Below are 21997 nucleotides of genomic sequence, written 5' to 3' on the forward strand. Positions count from 1 at the left end.
GGGTGGTTGGTCTGGGTGTCCCAGAGGTGTTCTCTGAAACGTTCCGCAAGTAGGCGGCCTGTCTCCCCAATATAGAGGAGGCCACATCGGGTGCAGCAGATGCAATAAATGATGTGTTTGGAGGTGCAGGTGAATTTGTGGTGGATATGGAAGGATCCCTTGGGGCCTTGGAGAGAAGTAAGGGAGGAGGTGTGGGCGCAAGTTTTGCATTTCTTGCAGTTGCAGGGGAAGGTGCCGGGAGTGGAGGTTGGGTTGGTGGGGTGTATGGACCTGACGAGGGAGTCACGGAGGGGTGAACTCAGATTTCTCCAGTTTCCTCATTTCGCCTCCCCCCACCTTGTCTCAGTCAAATCCCTCGAACTCAGCACCGCCTTCCTGACCTGCAATCTTCTTCCTGACCTCTCCACCCCACCCCACTCCGGCCTATCACCCTCACCTTGACCTCCTTCCACCTATCGCATCTCCATCGCCCCTCCCCCAAGTCCCTCCTCCCTACCTTTTATCTTAGCCTGCTGGACACACTTTCCTCATTGCTGAAGAAGGGCTTATGCCCGAAACGTCGATTCTCCTGTTCCTTGGATGCTGCCTGACCTGCTGCGCTTTTCCAGCAACACATTTTCAGCACCTTCTCCATTGTGCAATGCTCTATATAAAGTTGCACTATTTTGATTTCCCAGGCAACACTGTGTACTATTTAAAGTTGCATATCAGTGCAATACCAAATTGTTAGCTCCATTATTTTCCTTTGCTAATTTGGAATGTTTCTAAGAAGATTCTCAATTGAAATGCAGCCTCAGCACTACAAGGCTGTACCTTGCCAACTAAGAACAAAGAAAAAGTGATGGAATGCAAGCAGTCTTTCTCAGGCTGGGGAATGGTGGTTGTGAGTGGGAGCAGAGAAATAGAGAGATTACAGCCAAAAAGGACAATAAGACTAAGCACTTTGGATTTTCATAAAGCAGTCCCAATGAAGCAATATTGGCAATATTCAGTATTGTCTGAATTTCTAAGATCTTGCTGTTAAACGTAATACATTGAGTTGCCATGAAGTGAAAGGAAATATTCTACATTGAGTAATCAAGAACAAAATCAAGCTGTTTATGTTTAACTTGTGACAGTGTTAATTTAGGCATCACAGATATTCAAACCTAAGAAGGTAAAGTCATCATGTAACTCGTCCTCCAATTCTTCAATGATCCTAGCACAGAACTATTCAATGATAACCAGAGTTGTTCCAAACCTGATTCATCTTTTAAATAAATGTTATATTCATTTGTGTAAAAGTGCTTTGGGAGTAGTCAGTTAAGTTAAAAGTAATTGATGCGCATGGTCGGTGCAAATTGTATGACATTGGACACTGGGAGTGCTTTCATATTCTAATGTAATTGAGATATTTAAATAATATTCTAAATTGAGAGCAATGCTTGAATTGCTTTTAATTATTGTTTGAATTCACATTTTAAACAAATTGGTGGCAATTTCTTCCTCTCTTCAAATCATGTTTATTTAATTTGCTTTTTCTTTGCTGGATTTCACATTCACTGTATAATGGTTGAGTGTCCAACTATATTCAAGAGGGGCTCATTAACTGGGGGCTCACTTAGGCTCCTATAAATATTTTTAATCATTCTGTTCAGGAATATTATGGTACACCTCAGGAGTAAAACCATAAGACATAGGAGCAGATGTGGGGCTATTCAGCTCATTGAGTCTGCTCTGCCATTCAATCATGGCTGATAAGTTTCTCAAACCCATTCTCCCACTTCTTCCCCATAATCCTTGATTCCCTTTGCAATCTGTCTTTGTCTTAAATAAACTCAATGACCTGGCCTCCACAGCCTTCTGTGGTAGTGAATTCCATCGATTCACCACTCTATGGCTGAAGACGTTTCTCATCCTCTCTGTTCTAAAAGGTCTTTCCCTTACTCTAAGGCTGTGCCCTTGTATCCTAGTCTCTGTCATCAATGGAAACCTCTCCCCAATATCCACTGTGTCCAGGCCATTCAGTATTGTGTAAGTTTCACTTAGATCCCCCCCCCCACCATCCTTCTAAATTCCATTAAGTATAGACCCAGATTCCTCACACGTTCCTCATATTTTAAGCCGTTCATTCTTGGGACCATTCACATGAATCTCCACTGAACACGCTGCAGGACCAGTACACTCATCCTGAGATGTAGGGCTCAAAACTGCGCACAATACTCCAAATGTGGCCTGACCAGAGCTTTATTGAGCCTCAGAAGTACATCCTTGCTTTTATATTCAAGTCCTCTTGAAATAAATGCCATCATTGTATTTGCCTTCTTAATGTCATAGAATCCCTACAGTGTGGAAACAAGCCATTTGGTCCAACAAGTCCATACCAACCCTCTGCAGAGTATCCCACCCAGATCCTTCCCTATTGCTTTACATTTCTCATGACTAGTGCACCTAATCCTACACATCCCTGAACACTATGGGCAATTTAGCAAGGTCAATTCACCTACCTTGCACATTTGTGCACTGTGGGAGGAAACCTGAGCACCCGGAAGAAACCCAAGTAGGCACGGGGAGAATGTGCATACTGCACACAGGCAGTCACCCAATGGTGGAATCGAATCCAGGTCCCTGGTGGTGTGAGGCAGAAGTGCTAACCACTGAGCCACTGTTAACTACTGACTCACCAGCAAGTTTACCTTGAGGGAATCCTGGACTAGAACTCCCTACTCTCTTTGCACACCAGACTTCTGAATTTCCTCCCCATTTAGAAAATAGTCCATACCTGTATTCTCCCTGCCAAGGTGCATGACCTCACACTTTCTCACGATGTACCCCATCTGCCACTTCTTTGCCCACTCTCCTAACCTGTCCAAATCCTTCTACAACTTTCCCACCTTCTCAGTGCTACCTGTCCTTGTTGTATCATCTGCAAACTTAGCCAGAATGCCCTCCATTCCTTCATCCATACTGTTAATGTGTAAACTGAAAAGTTGCGGTCCCAACACTGAGCCTTGCGGAATATTACTTGTCAATGGCTGCCATCCTGAGAAGGACCCTTTTATCTCCACTCTCCACTTTCTGCCAGACAGCTAAGCTTCTATCTATGCTAGCACCTTGCCTCTAACACCATTGGCTTTTATCTTATCCAGTAGTCTCCTATGTGGCATATTTTCAAAAAGCCTTCTTGACATCCAGGTAGATAACATCCATTGGTTCTCCTTGATGTTAACTGCTTGTTAATTCCTCAGAGAATTCTAGCGGATTTGTCAGGCGTGACCTCCCCTTGATGAAACCATGCTGACTCTGTACTATTTTACCATGCATTTGTAAGTATTCAGAAATCTCATCCTTCACGTTGGATTCTATGACTAAGGTTAGGCTAATTGGTCTGCAATTTTCCATCTTCTGCCTTACTCCCTTTTTAAAAAGTAGTGTTGCTCTAAAACCCTCCCTGATCTAGTGATTCCTGAAGGATTATCACTAGCACCGCTAATATTTCTTCAGCTATCTCCCTTAGAACTCTGGGGTGTAGTCCATCTGGGGACGTTTTCATCTTCAGGCCATTCAGTTTTAGCTAGCACCTTCTCCTTGGTGATGACTACGATGCTGAGGCCTGTCCCCTCACTCTCTTGAGTAGATGGGACTTGAACCTGATTTGGGATAGAGACACTGACACTGCTCCACAAAATCCCTGTTTGGGCTACTATATATATATTAGGGATGTAAAGGGGCTCTTGTGGTGCATTGGTAGAGTTATCGGCGAGATGGTCTTGGCTCAAGTCTCATTTGTTCCAAAGATATATGCCTGTATAGATTAATTATATATATCTATGGGAGTCTAAGGGGTCTTGTGGCACAATGGTAGGGCACCTTCTCTGAGTGCCAGAATATCTGAACATGTCAATTAAAAATAATTGTTTACCTTATATGGAAGCATATTGAAAACTTGTTGATAATTTGTAATGCATGTCTCTGTAACCTAAAAGCTTTTAAATCTGTGAACATTTAGCTTTAGTACTGTCCTTCACATCTGTCTGTTTGAAAGAGAACAACATGTACTTTGTGTTTGTACTTGATTGATCACACTCTGAAATCTCATTTGTAACATGTTAACAGGATTTATCCTTCGCATGTTTGAGAATATAATTATTGTCCTGTATTAAAAGCGATGTTATGTTGAGAATTGTTGACAATGAGAAATAAGTATAAAGGGTTTGCAGGTTGGTAATACTCATCTGCAGCTTGAAGTGAGATTTTAAAAGCTTGAATTAATTTGCCAATATGCTGGCTTTAATATGTTGTGTATATATTGTGTTGCAGATCTCCATGCTGTTCGTATGATGATATTATCTTTGAAAAAATAGGAATTCTAATAATACTGCAAGATTATATTCAAGGCAATTGTGGCAAAATAAGATGTACCACTTATTCTTGTAGATCTGATCGAGCGTTACAATGGATAAAACAAAGGATGAATATCATGCATTACATAGCTTTTTATATCCAGTTTTATTCAGCTTTTATTTGACCACATTTTTGCCTATTACTGAGAGTTTCCTCAAATAATCATTTATAGTCCATTAATCTTGTCTTTTTTCTCTTTTCACTGCAGAATGTTCCATTGGTGTTTCTGCCAGTTCACAAATCGCACATTGACTGTTTGCTGCTCACGTTCATTCTATTCTGTCATAATATCAAAGCACCGCATATTGCTGCGGGGAATAATCTGAATATCCCCATTTTTAGGTGAGTCAGGTGGATCCAAAGCTATTTCTCTTTACTCAGTTCCTGCTGGCACAGACACACTGGGCAGCTTATTGTATGCCGGAAACCTGATGAGACACTTGCTATTAGATTTTGCTTATAGATATGATTGGCCTGTTTGTTTCAAAGTTGCAGAAAAAAAAAATCTTCATACAAAGGAATTTAAAAAGGTGAAGTTTTGTTTCGGAGGTCATGAAACAGAATTAGTGCAGCAAGTAATTAAGAAGGCAGATGGAATTTTGGTCTTTATTGTTTGGATCTATTTGGTGCAATAGAAATACAGAAGTTTTGTTATAACTGTATAGGATATTGGTGAGGTCACACTTGGCATACTGTGTACAATTTTAGTCCCTGAATTTAAAAAAGGGATATACAGAGGAACCTCGATTATTCAAAGGACGCGAGTGGGGAATATTTTGTTTGGTTAATCGAATTCCAAATAATCAAGTGCCAGATAACATGGTTTAGCCAAGCATCGGGACCTTGCGATCTTGTCGGATAATCCAATACTTGGATAATCGAATGCCAGATAATTGAGGTTCCTCTGTACTGGCATTGGAAACAATTCAAAAGGCAGTCACTAGACTAAATCCTGTGATAGAGGGCTTGACTTATAGAGATTGCCTTCAGTTTAGAAGAATGAGAGATGATTGTATTGAAATATACAAGATTCTGACGGGGTTTGATGAGTTAAATTTCGAGAAGCTATTTCCACTAGTGGGGAATTTTAAACCAGGGGACATACTTACATAATAAGGGAATGTTCATTTAAGACTGAGATGCAAAGGAATTTCAAAGGGTCATGAATGTATGGAATTCCCAACCCCAGAGATTTGTGGAGGCAAGATCACTGAAAATATTTAGAGGAGGTGGATACGTCTTTGGTATGTTGAGATGTTGAAGGTTATGCATAGAACAGTACAGCACAGACCCTTTGGCCTTCGATGTTGTGCCGACCTTTTTTTCTACTCTTAAGATCAAACGGTTGCTCAGTGGTTAGCACTGCCTCACAGCACCAGGGACCCGGGTTCGATTCCAGCCTCTGACAATTGTCTGTGTGGAGTTTGCACATTCTCTCCGTGCCTGCATGGGTTTCCTCCTGGTGCTCTGGTTTCCTCCCACAATTCAAAGATGTGTAGGTCAGGTGAATTGGCCATGCTAAATTGCCCATAGTGTTAGGTGCATTAGTCAGGGATAAATATAGGATAGGGAAATGGGTCTGAGTGGGTTACTCTTGGGACTTGTTGGACTGCAGAGCCAGTTTCCTTACTGTAGGGAATCTAATCTAAAACAAAACCTACATACCCTTCATGCACTATCTTCCATATGCCCATCCAAGAGTCGCTTAAGTGTCCCTAATATGTCTGACTCTACTACTACCGCTGGTAATACATTCCACACACCCACCACTCTCTGAGTAGAGAATGTGCTTCTGACTTCTCCCCTAAACCTTCCACCAGCACAAAAACACAGTTGAGGTCTGGGACAGATTGACCTTAATTTTATTGAATTGCAGGGTTGTTTTCAGGAGCTGAATGGCCTGTTTCTTATATTCTTACATAAGATTAGTTGACGTTCAACAAAACAATAACTACTTTAATTTATAAGTAGCAATAATAGATATGGAAAAAGAGCAAGACGTTGGAATTAAAAGAACAAATCTGCCTCAATTAACAAAATAGAACAGCCTGAATGGGATGAAATATCTATTCGTCTTTCATCTGTAATTTTGGTGAGGGGCGAGGTGCGAGGTTATTTTGAGTTTTAACTGATTTTTTTTTTAAAGAAAGTGCTTGGTGAGAAAAATGTCCAAGATGCCCCATGGGGACAGCATGGAGTCTCAGTGATTATCATTGCTGCCTTACAGCGCAAGGGACCCAAGTTTGATTCCAGCCTTGTGTGACTGTCTGTATAGAATTTGTATATTCTCCATGCGATTCTTCTGGATGCTCTGGTTTCCTCCTACTGTCCAAAGATGTGCAGGTTAGGTGGATTGGCCATGCTGTAGTGTGCAGGGATGTGCAGTCTTGGTATGTCATCCATGGTAAATGTGGGGTTATGGTGGGATAGTCTTTGACAGATTGGTACAGGCTCGATGGGCCAAACGGCCTCTATCTGCACAGTAAGGTTTTGATTATTAAACGGTAAATTTTATTTACACTGTTTAATTAAACACGTTGCAATGGATCAGCACCCTTCAAACACTAGTATTTCTTTTCATTGATGGGATTAAATTCTCTTTTTTTATAAATTCTGAGGGTTCTGAGAGCGTGTTTGAGCAGTTGATGAAATTATTGATGAACGTGAGTTTGCAGCCTTAGATTACTTATTTTTTTATAAATTGACATTCTTACAAAACAAATTCAGAACAATTTTTGCTGTGGAAAAGGGAAATATGATGCTGGTACGTTAGCCTGTATATTTGAGTTCAGTTTAAAGTTTGTTGTTGGAAAAAATTGTTTGCTGTTTTAGTCTACATCTTATTCTTGCCATTTTAGCATAGATCCCAGCAGTGCTTAAGTAGGAGAACTATTGTGTGACACTGCAATAAATGGAAGGTTTTAGGTGATCATCTGATTTACTGCTCTAGCTTGGTGACTTGCTTTAAAAATAAAGCTTTAGAATGCCATATAACTATATGGTTATAATAACTATTCTGACACAGAATAATGGAAAAGAAGCTGCTTTAAATTGAAGCTGCTAAGATCTTCTACTGCTCAGGAGTCTTTATTTGCCTGAAAAATGGCCCAAGTTACTGATTTGTCATTTGTACTCATCACTGTGGCTAGATTGTTGTGGCTGTCCTGATTCACCTGTTTTAAGACGGTAAATGTTGATTTTTCAGCACTCTCATAAGAAAACTAGGTGGCTTCTTCATCCGTCGAAAGTTGGATATTTGTGCAGATGGACGAAAGGATGTCCTGTATAGAGCCGTTCTACGTGTGGTAAGTTTCGATGTGAATAGTAGGGAGTTGAAGCAAATCCTTGGAAGGATTAGCAGTGTTTGCACTGTGGATCTCATGACAGCCATAAATAAGTGGGTCATTTACAGTGAGAAAGTTCCGAATTGATTTCTCTTTCACTGCACTGTGTAATTCTGTTATTTTTTCAATGCAAAGTGGCCTTTGATGTCTACCTGTGTGCCGAGTCTTGAGGGAAGTTTTTTGTTGCATTAATTTGTGTTATTGGTACTCCCACAGACTGAAGTATACTTTCAGTCTGGTCATAAACTGAATTTAAGGTTTTGTCTGGCAGTCCACTGGTTCATACAGAACTTTCTAAACAGGACTTTCAACACTTTTAGTGCTGGGAAGAAAATTGCCCTTATTATCTAGGGTTTGCTGGGTATGTGCTTAGCCAGAAATGCTCAACATCCCATGAAAGAATATAAAAACATTCTATTGGTCCATGACTGAACATCTAGTATAGCAGTATATTCAGTGTTGCTGGAATTAGTTCTTTCAGCATATATCATATTAAAATATATGTTCAGTGATGATAGGTGCAAGGAATTGTTGGAAAGCTAGTCCAAAGTGTATGAGTACGTAATTATGCATCTGGTCTATTTTTATTTGAATGTTATCTGTTCCATTTTGTAGTACATTGGGGAACTTCTCCGTCAGCGGCAATTTATGGAAATATTTGTGGAAGGCACACGGTCTCGGAGTGGTAAACCATACAGGGCCATGACAGGCCTTCTTTCTATTGTGGTTGATAGCCTTTATGAAAATACTGTTACCGATGTTATGATTATTCCAGTTGGAATTTCATATGACCGGATCATCGAAGGCAATTATAACAGTGAACAGCTGGTAGGTAGTATTATGTGGTTTTGGTTATAGTCAGGAGTGCTTTTGCAAAATTGTTTTTAAAACTTTGCTGTGGTGTTGACTGGAAGTGATATGGATTACAGATTGTTTAACATAAATGATGCATTATTGCTTCTTGCTACAAGGAAACTCTGTGCCCATTGTACCACGCATTTCTTACAAAACTTTGACCATTAATCTTTTAGAGAATGCATACCCAAGAGAAATGTCAGAGACTTTTTACAGCTATTTAAATATTCATTGTTAACTGTAGTCAGTTCACAATATATGTACATATAACTACTGTTGATTATTCCTTTCCTGTGCATTTGTCTGAATCTTATAAATTGAGCATTGAGAAGCAGGTGAATTGCTTAATTTTATGAACCAGTGGGAGCCAAATGTATTGCCATAATTTTGAAGACAGAGGGCTACTTGGTGGATTTGGCACCATTTATTAGTTTTATGGCAAGCAACCTGCACTGTTCTTTTAAATTAAAATAATTTAGTGACTGATTCAATTCTGAATTATGTATAGCAATGTAAATAAAAATGCTATTTTCTAGGGAAAACCTAAAAAGAAAGAGAGTCTTTGGGGTGTTGCACAAGGAGTCTTCAGAATGCTTCGTAAAAATTTTGGCTGTGTCCGAGTAGACTTTGGACAGCCTTTTTCCATTAAGGTGAGTGACCAAACCAGACAATCGCCTGCATTTAGCCCTTTAAAAATGTGATCTATTCAATATGGTCAAACCAGTTTTTCCACAGACTAATTTATTCCCACTATAACCTGAAATGTATAAATTGTTATGCACTTTAGAAGTGCCAAAACAGTGCAATTGTAATATGTGGTTTACAATATTAAGCATAAAAGGGTTATGTGATGTGAAAGAACATGGCTGATGTTCTCAGAGCCCAAAGTAAGGTCATTAAAAAGATTGTTTTATTTCCTCTGCATCGATCATTGAGTTGTTGCACAATTTTGGACTCCAAATACCTAGAAACAACATGAGCCCCTCCTGTATCTGGTCAGTGCTCCCCATGCTTTCATCAATTAGTTTGTTCTTCCCTGAGATGATGGCGAATGTTGCTTTAAGGGTTAAGTTTTTGTTTATTGCCAGATTAAACCACCTTATTATTGTCATTATTTTTGCATCTCTTGGACACCAACCTTTTAAAAGTAAGTGGCTCACAATTATGCTGTGGAAATAGTGGCGTTCACTTTAAATTTCCTTGCTATGTTCAATGAAAAATCAGCTTGTTTAAAAGGTGCCATGATTGTTGTTAATCAAAGTAAAAGAAAAAATATAATTTTTGGTACTACAGGAGTATATTGATGCTCAAAGGAACCGTCCATTGCCTGTTGAACTCTCTCTTGAGGAAATCCTCCTTCCAAATATTATCTCTGATAGGTAAGATTTATGGTAATAAATGCAAGAATTTGTGATATTTGGTTTATTGAAATGAAGCCAATTGCACACTTGTGTAGATTGTTGCAATGGCAGTCTCTAGTCAAAAATGCACTGTAGTCCATCGTGCACCATCAAACAATGTGATTACCATTCACACTTTAAATTGTGGCCCTGTCTGCCACACCAACAAACTGGCTTGCCTATGAAGATATTGGCCTTGTTTTTAGACCAATGATGAAATGCTCAGATCTACCCATATCAGACCAGCAAGCATGATTACTTCCATTGACTTGGCTAGACCGCTATTGATGAGAGTGGACCTGTTTGAAACTAGCGAATTTTTGCAAAGAACTTCAAAAGCTAGCATAGTGGGAATTGTTGTAGAGGAGCTTCAGATTCAGATATGTCCCTATCAGCCTATTCAGAGGTATTGTTGCATGCTTATGGAGCAGGTGGGATTTGAATTCAGGCCTTTTGGCTTAAATGTAGTGACATTACCACTGTGTCATAAGAGCCCTCAAGATCAGATTCAGTGATAGAAATAATGATTTTGCTACAAATGGTGCCTATGAAATCATCCAGGATTTGTTGCCTCTGAAAGTTATTTTTTTGTTGGAAGCTAATGTGTGTTGTCACTTCTTTTCTTCTCCATGTATTTTGATTTAATTCCTTATTCTACAAATGAATGCTATCTCCAAGCCAAGCAATTAAGGCAGTCTGCTTCCAGACCTCTTCTAGTGTTTTTTTTTTGGTTACTTAACCTTTTTTTTCCAAATCAACCTGTTCAGATGTTATTATACACCCTGGAGCAGGGGGGATTTGAACTAAGGCCTTCACGGTCTAGGGGTGAGAATACTACTAATGTGCCACAAGAGGGCCCTCCTCTATGAGTGTTGATCTGTAGCCCCAACACAAGAAAATTTGACTTTTATTTGCAGTGTCCTTAGGGTTGTTTGACTCAAATTGGGAATTAAATCTGTGGGGAGTTACAGGTGTGAATCTGTGAACTAATTATGTTATGTCATAGTTCATGGAATCTCTATCATTGCACTTCTGTGCTGTATTAATTAACAGTCTCTGAGGGATTTTTCAGAAACATTCATTGTTTTTGTACTGTAGTTTGTTCAGCTTTCCAAGAAATGATTGAACTATAAGAAATTGTACTCGACTGAACTGAAACTTACAAAGAGCTAAAAGATAAGTTTTGGGCAAAAACGTAATTTCCATTTTAGTTTAGGTTCCATTGGATTCCTTTTTGATCATTGATGTCTGATCTGCTTCACAATGTTTTCAAAATTTTCTGTTATTACCTTAAGTAACAATATAGTAGATATTTCATTTATATGTTATTGCACTCTGCTCTTTTTCTCCATACAGACCAGCCCTTGATTATTCTGATCCCGTTCAGGTTCCAAATATCAATTTTTCAGATGAACAGTACAAGCGTCAACTGATTTCCAATGTAGCTAGACATGCATTATTCAGTAAGTATCAACTTGAATCATTTGAGTATTGACATTTTTGCAATTTTCAAATTATACTTGCTGTCTGTCTACCTGAACCAAAACACAATGCTATTTTATGAATCAGCAATGCAAAAAAAAAGAGCTAAATATATAAATATAGAACTTCCTACCACATTTAGTAGTTGAGTTGAATAGCATAAATACATATAAGGGAAGTCAGATGAGTTTGCAAGGTGAAGGAGTGCTCTAATAGGATTTATTGAAACTGTTAGCTGGTAGAACTGGAAGAGTGTCATGCCTCTCCCCTCAACCTTCAGCTTCAACTGGCATAAACCAATTAAGCCAAATAGTCTGTTTCTGACCTCTTAACCTTTATGTGGTGCTATGTAACTTATAGTGCAATAGCCATTGTCATGTAAGGCAGCAGTGGCTATTCTACAATTAATTCTGTTGAGCAAGTGAGTGATATCCAGTAGTTCCCTTCTTAATTGTTGACCACAGTTTCCAAGGGGTGGAAAAGGATCAGGCTTAGCTCATGATGCATATGACCATCTCTCAGTTGAATAGCTTTCTGACATATGCTTTCTGTGTTCAGGCACAGGTAGGTGACTAAGGTATGAGTAAGATATTAATGTCTGTTACATTTCAGCATATTTCATTGCCTATATGAAAAAAGAGAAACGCATGCAAACTTAATTTGATTTCTTTCCAAATTATTTGAGGGGGAATATTTTGCCATCTTCCTCATTCTTCTAGTTTCGTTTAAAAATTAAAATCAGTAAATCTTTTGATCATTACTCATCCTGGTTTCTTTTTAGAAAGAAATTTGTAGCAAACACATTTAGAATGTTTAGACATCGATCATGAATTTGCTGATTAATGCATAAATTGTCTACAAATTGATTTAGGCATTGTATTTATATTCATTGTTTGATTCATAAATTCCAGCTGCCAGTAGATGTTCTGCTGTGATGTCCACTCACATTGTTGCATGTTTGCTGCTTTACAGGCACAGAAAGGTGAGAGCTTTTCATTTGTGAGCCATGTATTGAGGATGACAAGTGCTACCATGCGCAAAAGATGCAAGTGTTATTAAGTATTTTACTTTGGAGAATTTTAGTCCAACTGCAGAGATAAGTGTGTGCAGATGGATGACTAAAATTGTGTCTCATATGCCATTAAATTTCTTGAACAAAATCTTTGTCATTTCCATGTCTGAAGCCTTGCAAGTTGGAACATAAACTTGGCAACAGTTTACTTTAGTTGTGTGCACATCTTCAAGTTCCCTGTTTGCCACAAACAACCTATAGTATTGTGTATTGCAATTACACAAAATAAATTATTCAGGCAAAAGGTTTGTCCATGTGTGGAGTCTAGTTATTGTACGTACATTTGCCAAAGACATCAAAAAATAAATATGGGAGCACAGTGAAGGGATACATTTTAAAAATAACATTTGATATCTTGAAGTAAGTTAAAATAATCAGGTAATTCTAATATGTACCTTATTCTGTTTACAATAAGATTCTCTGCTGTTTGCAATTGTAGTCCTGCACGCAGTAGAATAACTATTGGGTGCTCCATGATTGTCATTGGCAAACTTTACAAGCAGTACCAATCACAATCCAGCCACAAATTACAGAATCATGGAATTTTATGGTAAAGAAGAGGCCCTTTGACCCATCGTGTCTGTACATAGTTCCTGAAAGAACTACCCAGCTAGTCCCATTGTCTAGCCCTATCTCCATAGCCCTCTCAATTCATCACTTCCAATACATATCCAGCTCTATTTTGAAACTTTATGGAATCATCCTTCACCAGTCTCCCAGACATTGCATTCCAAATTCTGACAACTCTGAGTAAAGACGTTTCTCCTCATCTCACTCCTAGCTCTGTTGCTGACAGTCTTGAAATTGTGATCCCTTAGTTACTGATATACCAACCAGTGGAAACAGAATATTCTTTTGTAATTCATAGAATGTTACTTTGAAGGTCTTCAGTCCAACTGCAGAGATAAATGTGCTGATGGATGACTTTAAAATTGCATATCATATTCCCTTAAATTTCTTGAACTAAATCTTTGTCATTTCCATGTGTGAAGCCTTGCAAGTTGAAATGTAAACTTGGCAACATAAATGCCTCAATAAGGTCATCTCAAAATCTCCTCTGCTCCATAAATTAAATCTATTAATTATTTATACTTGTATTGGGGTAAATCCTTAGATAGATAGCTGAAAGTCAAGTGCAGGTTTGATTTTATTCTTACATCTCTTCGAAATATCAACATCACATATGCAGAATAGAGATAATAATGAGGGGTTGAGTGAAATTTTTGTTTCACAAACATTGTGGCCCAAACAACATGTCCATTCTGGAATACCTCATGTATGAGTCTGTGTAGAAACCATTGGTTAGGCCACTGCTTGAGTATTGTGTGCTGTTGTGGAATCCACATTAGGAGGAATATGATAGCACTGGAGAGTGCAGACGAGATTTACAAGAATACTGTTTGGGCTTGAGAGTTTCACTTAAATTTAGAGATTGGATAGATTAGAGTTGCTTTTCTGAAAGGAAACTGGCAGGGGACATGATTGAAATGTATACAATTATGTGGCAGAAAGATACAGTAGACAGGAGGAACAGGGATCAGTGACTGTGGACATTGATTTTAAGGGAAGACGGAAAAAGTTTTGAGGGGTTGCGGGGAAAAATGTTTTCACCCAGAGGGTGGTGGAAGGCTGGAACTCACTGCTGTAAGGGTGGTGGAGCCAAAACCCCTCGTAAACATTTAAGAAGCACTCAGATGCACTTGCAATGCCAAGGCATACATGGGTATGAACCAAGTGCAGGGAAATGGGATTAGAATAATGAGATGCCTATTTTTGACTACACACTCGATGGGTCAAAGAGCCTTTTTTCAGTGCTGTAGACCTCTTTGACTATGTCTGAACTATAGACCTGTTCCATAATCGAATAAAGACTTGCTTCACTTTCCAGTATTCTTTATTATTTAATGGGTTGCTTTTTGGAAAGTTAGAGAGAGTTCAAAGTAGAAATTGGAGAATTTTGACTCCCAGGTGAAGCAACACAGTACAGTAAGCACAAAGGGTATTTAAGACTGATAAATACGAATTTCTTAGAGTTTAGCTTCTCTCATAGGGCTGCTCTCTCCTTCGAGAGAGAGAGAGAGAGAGATGACTGGTGATGGGTTAACCTAAGGGTTACCATGCCTCAGACGAGGGGAGCTGTTGAGAAGGCAGGAACTTCAAAGTAACTTCAGCCGGTGTGGGAAGTTGAACCCACACTCTTGGTGTTATTCTGCACTGCAAACTAACTGAGATAACTGTCTCCTGCTGTGTTAAGTTGTTCATTGTATTGTTATAATGATCCCCAGTTAAAGAAGCAAAATCATCAAAATCAGGGTGAAGGACCCCTTTGTTAAGTTACTTGTGAGATTTTATCTGATTTGCATGCTCTCCCTAAAATAAATTGCATCCCCTTCGTGCCTGACATGGTAAGGATCATAGGTTCCAGACAGTGACAGTTTTCAACATGTACATTAACTGATGATATTGCCTACATCTTTGAGTATGGTTATTTACAACATAATTTTATTCATTGTTCAAATTATTCAAATTGTTAACTGTAAATCTGGGCTTGTGATTTCGTATTTGGTAAGGTCTTGACTTAATTAGAGACTTATTTTTCCCAAATCGTTGCTCTTATTCAGGGTGTCCACTTATCAAAGTTGGTGGAAGATTTCTTCTGTATGAAGGAGGTGGTGTTAGCTCGGGATTTTGATTTGGGATTCTCTGGAAATTCTGAAGACCTGGTTATGCATGCATTACATTTACTGGGAGAGTGTGTCAATGTCAGAAGCTCCCGTCGCAATAGTGAGTTTTTTATTGCTCCAACCACAACAATTCCAGCCTTGTTTGAGCTGAATTTCTACAGCAATGGTATCTTCCAAGTTTTTCTCACCGAAGCAATACTTGGTAAGTACTAAGTCAAGGTGTCACCACTAGATGGCAGTTAGCTGCTGCTTCTATCTATTAATTAATTTCCAGTTAATCCACTTAGACAAGCATAATATTCAAGCCTTGTGCAAGTTGCCAAGCAAATAACAAAATCAGAAAATCTCAGTAAATCTTAATTATAGTGCAAGTATTTTTAAAATATGTACATTTCTAAATTGATGGAAAATTATGGGTATGAACTTTGAATCTGCAATTGCATACCCATTAAAGCATTAATAATAAAAAGTGTGAGATTTATGGAAATAGCCAATTTCTTTATTTATTTCAAACAACTCAATTAGTTCATCTTTTGTGGAAATCTTCCCCAGGCTTTATGCAAAGCGTGAAGGAGTTGAACTAATCGGATATTCTTTCAAAGCAGCCACACATGGATAATTGGTGGAATTACCTCCTGTGCTATCAAATTCGGTGATTAACTTGTACCAAGCTTGCTTACTCAATCTTATCTTAGCTCAGTCCCTTCATTGTAAGTATCATCAGGATGAAAGGTGTTTCCAACACCAAAAGCAGTGGTTCCTTGAAATTCTTTATCACAGAGGTCTGTGGTTGTAGAGGTTTGGATATTAAGGGGATTAAGGGATATGGTTGTAGTTCAGGAAGCTAGAATTTATGATCGGTCACTGTATTCAATAGCAGAAGAGACTTGAGGTGAAGTGGCTTGCTGCAGTTCCTATTTTGATATCGGGGACATTGCTGACAGGGTCAGCATTTATTTCCCATCAGTAGTTGCCCTTGAGAAGATAGTGGTAAGCTATCTTCTTGAACCACTGCCATCCATGTACTGTAGTTAACCCCTACAATGCTATTTGGGATGGAATTCCAGGATTTTTTACCAATGACACTGAACGAATGCTAATATGTTTCCAAGTCAGGATGGTGAGTGGCTTGGAAGGGAACTTGCAGGTGGTGGCATTCGCAGATATCTGTTGCTCTTGAGCCATAAGACACAGGAGCAGAATTAGGCTATTTGATGCATTGATTCAGCTGTGCCATCCAACCATAGCTGATACATTTCTCAACCCTGTTCTCCTGCCTACCCCCTGTAATCTTTAATTACCAGAGCCTATCTTTCTCTGTCTTAAATCGCCTCCCCAGCCCTCTGCAACACTGTGTTCATGTGGCTAATCCAGTTGAGTTTCTAGTCAATGGTAATCCCCAGGATGATGATTGTGGGGGATTCAGTAATGGTAGCACCATTGAATGTCAAGGCACAGTAATTAGATTGGCTTTTATTCGAGATGCTCATTGCCTGACATTTGTGTGGCACGAATATTACTTGCCACTTGTCAGCCCAAGCCTGGAATTTATCCAGACTTGGACATGGACTCCTTCTGATCTTATGGATGGAAGGCCATTGATGTAGCAGCTAAAGATGGTTGTGCCAAAGGCACTAACCTGAGGAACTCCTACAGAGATACCCTGCAGCTGAGGTGACTAATGTTCAACAACCACCGCCATTGTCCTTTGCGCTAGGTATGACTTCAACCAGTGGAGAGTTCTCCTTTGATTCCAGCGACTTCACTTTTGTTAGGGATCCTGCATGCCACACCTATACCACAATACGGTCTTGCCCTCCTAAACTGAACACAGTGTATCAGTTGAGGTCTAACCAATAAGTCTTCAGGAGAAATGGAAAGAAAGTAACCTTTTTTTTACTAAATTGTTGGAATTTAGTTGATGATAAACTTATTTTGCTGATAAACTTGAGTAACATGTAAAAACAGCATTGATGGCATTGGTATTAGTCCTTTCAGCATGCTATTTCTGGTGGGTTCATTTCATGTATTTTCCAATTTGTCAGTGTTTGTGCTGCACGTCAGTAAATTTTGGTAAAGTGAAATGGTATTAAAATTGATATGTGCTATGTTTGTTTTAATAATTACATAAAATTTATGAGGCAACCTAAGAAATGTCTTCTGGTATTTGTTTTAGAGCTGAACAAACTGCCCCTGTGACTTGGTAGTCTCTCTGTCCTGTTTCCAGCTAATTCTCATTCTCCCTTTCACTGTATTACAGCCTGTTCTCTCTCTGCTATTCTGAAGGAGAAGATTATAGAACCAGGCCAAATGGAGTTAACAGTCAGCCAAGAAAGGCTTATTCGCACAGCTGCTAGTCTGTCCCACCTCCTTTCCAATGAAGTCACAGTGGCATTGGTAAGTGCAAATGAGATGCATAAGCCTTGCTATTCTATTAGATCTCTGTGGTGATTTCAATAATTTTGGCTTAATAGACAAATTGTGATAAGTCTGAAATAATTAGAATAAGATGTGCAACATAGCATTTTTAATAAGATGTGTCAGTTTTGATCGCAATGTAAATAATTTATTGTGAATTAAGTATAAATTTATCTTGTCCTTCCCATTTCTGTTTGTAGCCCTGCCAGACACACTACCAGGTTTTCCATCATACTGTCAGAAAGTTTATTCAGTATGGCATCCTGATGGTGGCAGAGGTGAGCAAACAATTGACTGGACTTGTAAATGCATGAACAACTACATAATTTATAAATTCTCAACCGCATGTATGAAGTGAGATAAGTGTTGTTGTCTAATGCACCTACCCAAATCTGACTTTTCTTTCTCTGCTTGTGCTAATTCTCTAGGAGACAATGAGGTTACATTTACAGGAAATCAGGTTGAATTACAGAAGAACACCATTAAAGATGCCATATTCTTGATTTGCCTTGACCTGATAATATATAGAACCTTAGTTCCTGTGGCAAGTTTCTTGACTATTTTGGCTACAATTCTCAAACAGAACTTATAAATTATTACATTTTTAATAATCCAGAATTAATTAGAAAATTATCCTCACTTCCTTAAAATGTTGCTGGTCTAAATCCCACACTGAGGGTAAACTGCTCAAAATCTCACTCTAGTGTTCTGGTGGACTTTGAATTCCAAAGTATCCCAGCAACATATACTTTTTCACTCTCTTTCTTTGTGAATTTTTGTGATTGTAATTTCTGGCATCCTTTAATGCAAGGTGGTTTGTAAGTCATTCTGTTGCAATTCAATTGTTTTTATGTAGATTGAATTGAATTGAATTTATTGTCACGTGTACCAAGGCACAGTGAAAAGCTTTGTCTTGCGAGCAATACAGGCAGATCACAGTTAAGTAGCATAGATAAGTAAATAATAGGTAAACAGCAGCAAAAACAAAAACACAGGTACAGGCGAATGTTGAGGGTTTGTGAGTCCATTCAGTATTCTAACAACAGTAGGGTAGAAGCTGTTATGAAATGGGCTGGTACATGTGTTCAGGCTTCTGTACCTTCTCCCCGATGGTAGAGGTTGTAGAAAAGCATTGCCAGGGTAGGTTAGATCTTTGAGAATGCTGGTGGCCATTCCCTGACAGTGCCTGTTGATGGATTCTATAGATGGGAGGTTGGCCTTTGTGATTGTCCGGGCTGGGTTCACCCCTCTCTGTAACTGTCTCCGATCTTGAGTGGTACAGTTGCCATACCAGGTAGTGATACATCCAGACAGAATGCTCTCAATGGCGCACTTCTTAAAGTTGGCAAGGGTATTCATCGTCATGCCAAATTTCCTCAGCTGCCTGAGGAAGAAGAGACAATGTCGGGCCTTTATAATTAGTGCATCCACGTGAAGAGTCCAAGAAAGCTCGTTGTTGATGAGCACTCCCAGGACACTCTCCACTTGTTCCATTTCTGTGCTGTTAATGTGTGGGAGGGCATGAGTAACATCCCACAGAGAATCAATAATGAGTTCCTTGGTTTTGCCAGCATCGAGAGCTAGTTTGTTCTCAGTGCACCATTTTTCCAGTTCTTCCACCTCCTGTTTTTAGTCTGTTTCATTGCCATCTGAGATTCGATCGACTGTGGTGGTGTCATCAGCAAACTTGTTAATGGCATTAGTCTCATATTTGGCAACGCAATCATGGGTATACAGTGAGTACACATCCTTGGGGCCCCAGTGTTGAGCGTTTGTGAGGATGAAATATTGTCCTCAGTCTTCAGATTGTGGTCTATGGCTCAGGAATGAGAATCCAGTTACAGAGAATGGGGCTTAATCCATGACCACTAAGTTTAGTAATCAGTCTTGAATGGATATTAGTGTTGAAGGTTGAACCGTAGTCAATGAGTAGGATTCTTACGTAGCTGTTCTTGGTGTCAAGATGTTCTAGGGAGGAGTGAAGGGCAAGTATATGGAGATATTAGATATTGTCAGAAAGATAGATTTGCACGTTTATAAAGCCATGACACAGTATATAGCCTTTGACCCTACTGTACACTTTTAAGGTTACACCCCCAAGATGATGACATAAAATATTTTACTATTTGCTTGATCTCGCTACCCTCCTTCTCTCTCACATGCACTTACCTGTGTGCGCATGTAACCCCATCCAGTCAAGATAGTACCAGACCTTCGATGGTCATTCAATTCTTGAGGTAACCATATTGTTGCATGTCAGCTTTTTGCATGCCCAGATGCATAATGCTTGATATTAAATTGTTATAATGCAGTGTATTGTTAGCCATATGTAACTCATGTACTTTTCAAATCATATCTAAGTCTTTGTTTATTAACTGTTTAGGAGGATCTGAGCCCCAGTCCAACAGAGGAAACATGGGCTAATAAATATCCAGATGGTTTATCATGGAGAAGCGATGAAGAAGATGACAGTGATTATGGGGAAGAACGGAGAGATCGTTATCTAAAGGTGTTGTCTTACAAAATTGTTTAGACTTTTTTTATCAGATTGTATTATTTCAGCAGTTTCATCCTCAATTACAGTGTAACATTGGTTAGCACTCAAAAATTGAGTGTTTAAGTGCGAACAGTGTGATTACAGTGCTTTCTGTAATGTATCATTTGGTGCTGGAAACATGTAAAATATTTATGTTCTTATTTAAGCAGTGTTTGACAATCAAAGTTAATAGAATTGATTGATCTTTTCTAACGAAGTTACTTAACTCTCCAGTCTGAATAGTCTATGCAAAATGCATGAAGTGGTCCCTGCTCAACATCTTGGTTGATTTTCTGTTCTGTGCTCTTGTTGTATGTGGGCAGCATCAGAAGGTTGGAACCTGGATTACTGACTATACTGTAAAGTGTTGGAAATCAGTTCACACGATTACCCAATAATTGAGCAATATTGCCCAAAATCAACTAGTGTATTAAGATATTGTAAATACAAATACAAGTTATTCTTAAACTTAACTGTTCTAGGTGAGTCAATCTCAGGATCATCAGGAGTTTATCACCTTCCTACAGACACTGTTGGGCCCTTTGTTGGAGGCTTACTTTGCAGCTGCTGTTTTTATTCAAAACCTTAGAACTCCAGTTGAAGGTGAGTTTTATTGAGGACTTTTAGTTGTGATTTTTTTTACAAGTGCGTTCACTCATGAGCTAATCATCAATTCTTTTCTTACCCTTAATTAAACATCATCAAAGGTTTGTTTATTAAAATCAATTTTTATTGTGGCCAAGAACTTAATTGAGGTAAGCTTTACAATCTACTATTTTTCTAACTACAAAAAGCAATAGGTTAGGGTAAAACAACACATAGATCTTTAGATTTATATCTTGAGTTCAATAACTTGAAGCTGCAATGTGATCTGTCCGGAGGTAGCAAATAGCAAGGTTTGGTGTTTGCCAGTGATCTAACCAAAGACCAGCAAAGTTGTTCGTGTCTGTTCATGACTGCATCTAAACCATAATCATATAAAGCATTTGTCTAAAAATGGTAACTAGGGCCAAGAATGGCTTGGCAAACCTCTTATTAACACTCCACTTTACTGCTTTGTGATTCTACTTGATCACACAGATGCCCCGTGTTCCAGGATAACTGATGTTGTGTAATTGACTTTGGGAAACTCTTTTTTTAACTGCTGTGATGCATGTGGTGTAAGCCAATCCACAATGCTGTTAGATAGGGAGTCTGAGCATTTTGACCCACTGATGACAAGCAACAATAGTATATCTCCAAGCCAAAATGGCATGAAATTTGAAAGGTGACTTTGGCGATGGTTTGTTCGTATATGCCCTTGATCTAGGTGGTAAACATTGCAGTTTGGGAGGTGTTGTTGAGGGAGCCTTGGTGGATTGCTCCTGTGCATTTTGTAGACGTTATACACTGCTGCTATGATGTGCCAGTGATAGAAGGTGTTGAATTTTTAGGTGGTAGATATGATGTTGATTAATTGGGTTGCTTTGTTCTGAGTATTGTTGGTGTTTATACTAATCCAGGCATGTGGGCATATTCCCTTCCACTGTCATCATTTATGTGGTCATGGTGGAAAGGAGTCAGGGTGTGAGTTGCTGCAGAATTCCCAACCTTTGACCTGTCCTTGTATTTTCAGTATTAATGTGACTTGTCCAGTTATATTTCTGATCAAAAGTGAGCTGACTGCAAATCAGTGTCTTTCAATTTATCATTGAATAAGGAAACAGCTTTCATGGATATAAATCAAGTGAGCTTTTAAAAAGAAAATATAAACTTCTATTAATCTGGTTATCAGGGTCCTTACAAATGTACAGAGATCCTGGAAAAGCACCAGGAGTGCTCTC

At 38.9% G+C, this 21997-nt stretch overlaps 1 protein-coding gene across 3 annotated transcripts in view; it reads left to right on the forward strand.

Annotated features, from left to right (window-relative positions):
- The window catches only part of gpam (glycerol-3-phosphate acyltransferase, mitochondrial), a 93198-nt gene that overhangs the window by 58837 nt on the left and 12364 nt on the right, over window positions 1-21997 (forward strand). For all 3 annotated transcript variants that reach the window (XM_060842137.1, XM_060842136.1, XM_060842138.1), the window contains 12 exons: window positions 4592-4725; window positions 7589-7688; window positions 8343-8555; window positions 9119-9232; window positions 9876-9961; window positions 11339-11445; window positions 12376-12446; window positions 15158-15422; window positions 17481-17617; window positions 17839-17916; window positions 20022-20147; window positions 20657-20777. In XM_060842137.1, the coding sequence (XP_060698120.1) occupies window positions 4592-4725; window positions 7589-7688; window positions 8343-8555; window positions 9119-9232; window positions 9876-9961; window positions 11339-11445; window positions 12376-12446; window positions 15158-15422; window positions 17481-17617; window positions 17839-17916; window positions 20022-20147; window positions 20657-20777 (1552 nt within the window). The remainder of the gene's footprint in view (window positions 1-4591; window positions 4726-7588; window positions 7689-8342; window positions 8556-9118; window positions 9233-9875; window positions 9962-11338; window positions 11446-12375; window positions 12447-15157; window positions 15423-17480; window positions 17618-17838; window positions 17917-20021; window positions 20148-20656; window positions 20778-21997) is intronic.

Source organism: Hemiscyllium ocellatum, chromosome 22 (assembly GCF_020745735.1).
Source record: "Hemiscyllium ocellatum isolate sHemOce1 chromosome 22, sHemOce1.pat.X.cur, whole genome shotgun sequence".
Taxonomy (NCBI): domain Eukaryota; kingdom Metazoa; phylum Chordata; class Chondrichthyes; order Orectolobiformes; family Hemiscylliidae; genus Hemiscyllium; species Hemiscyllium ocellatum.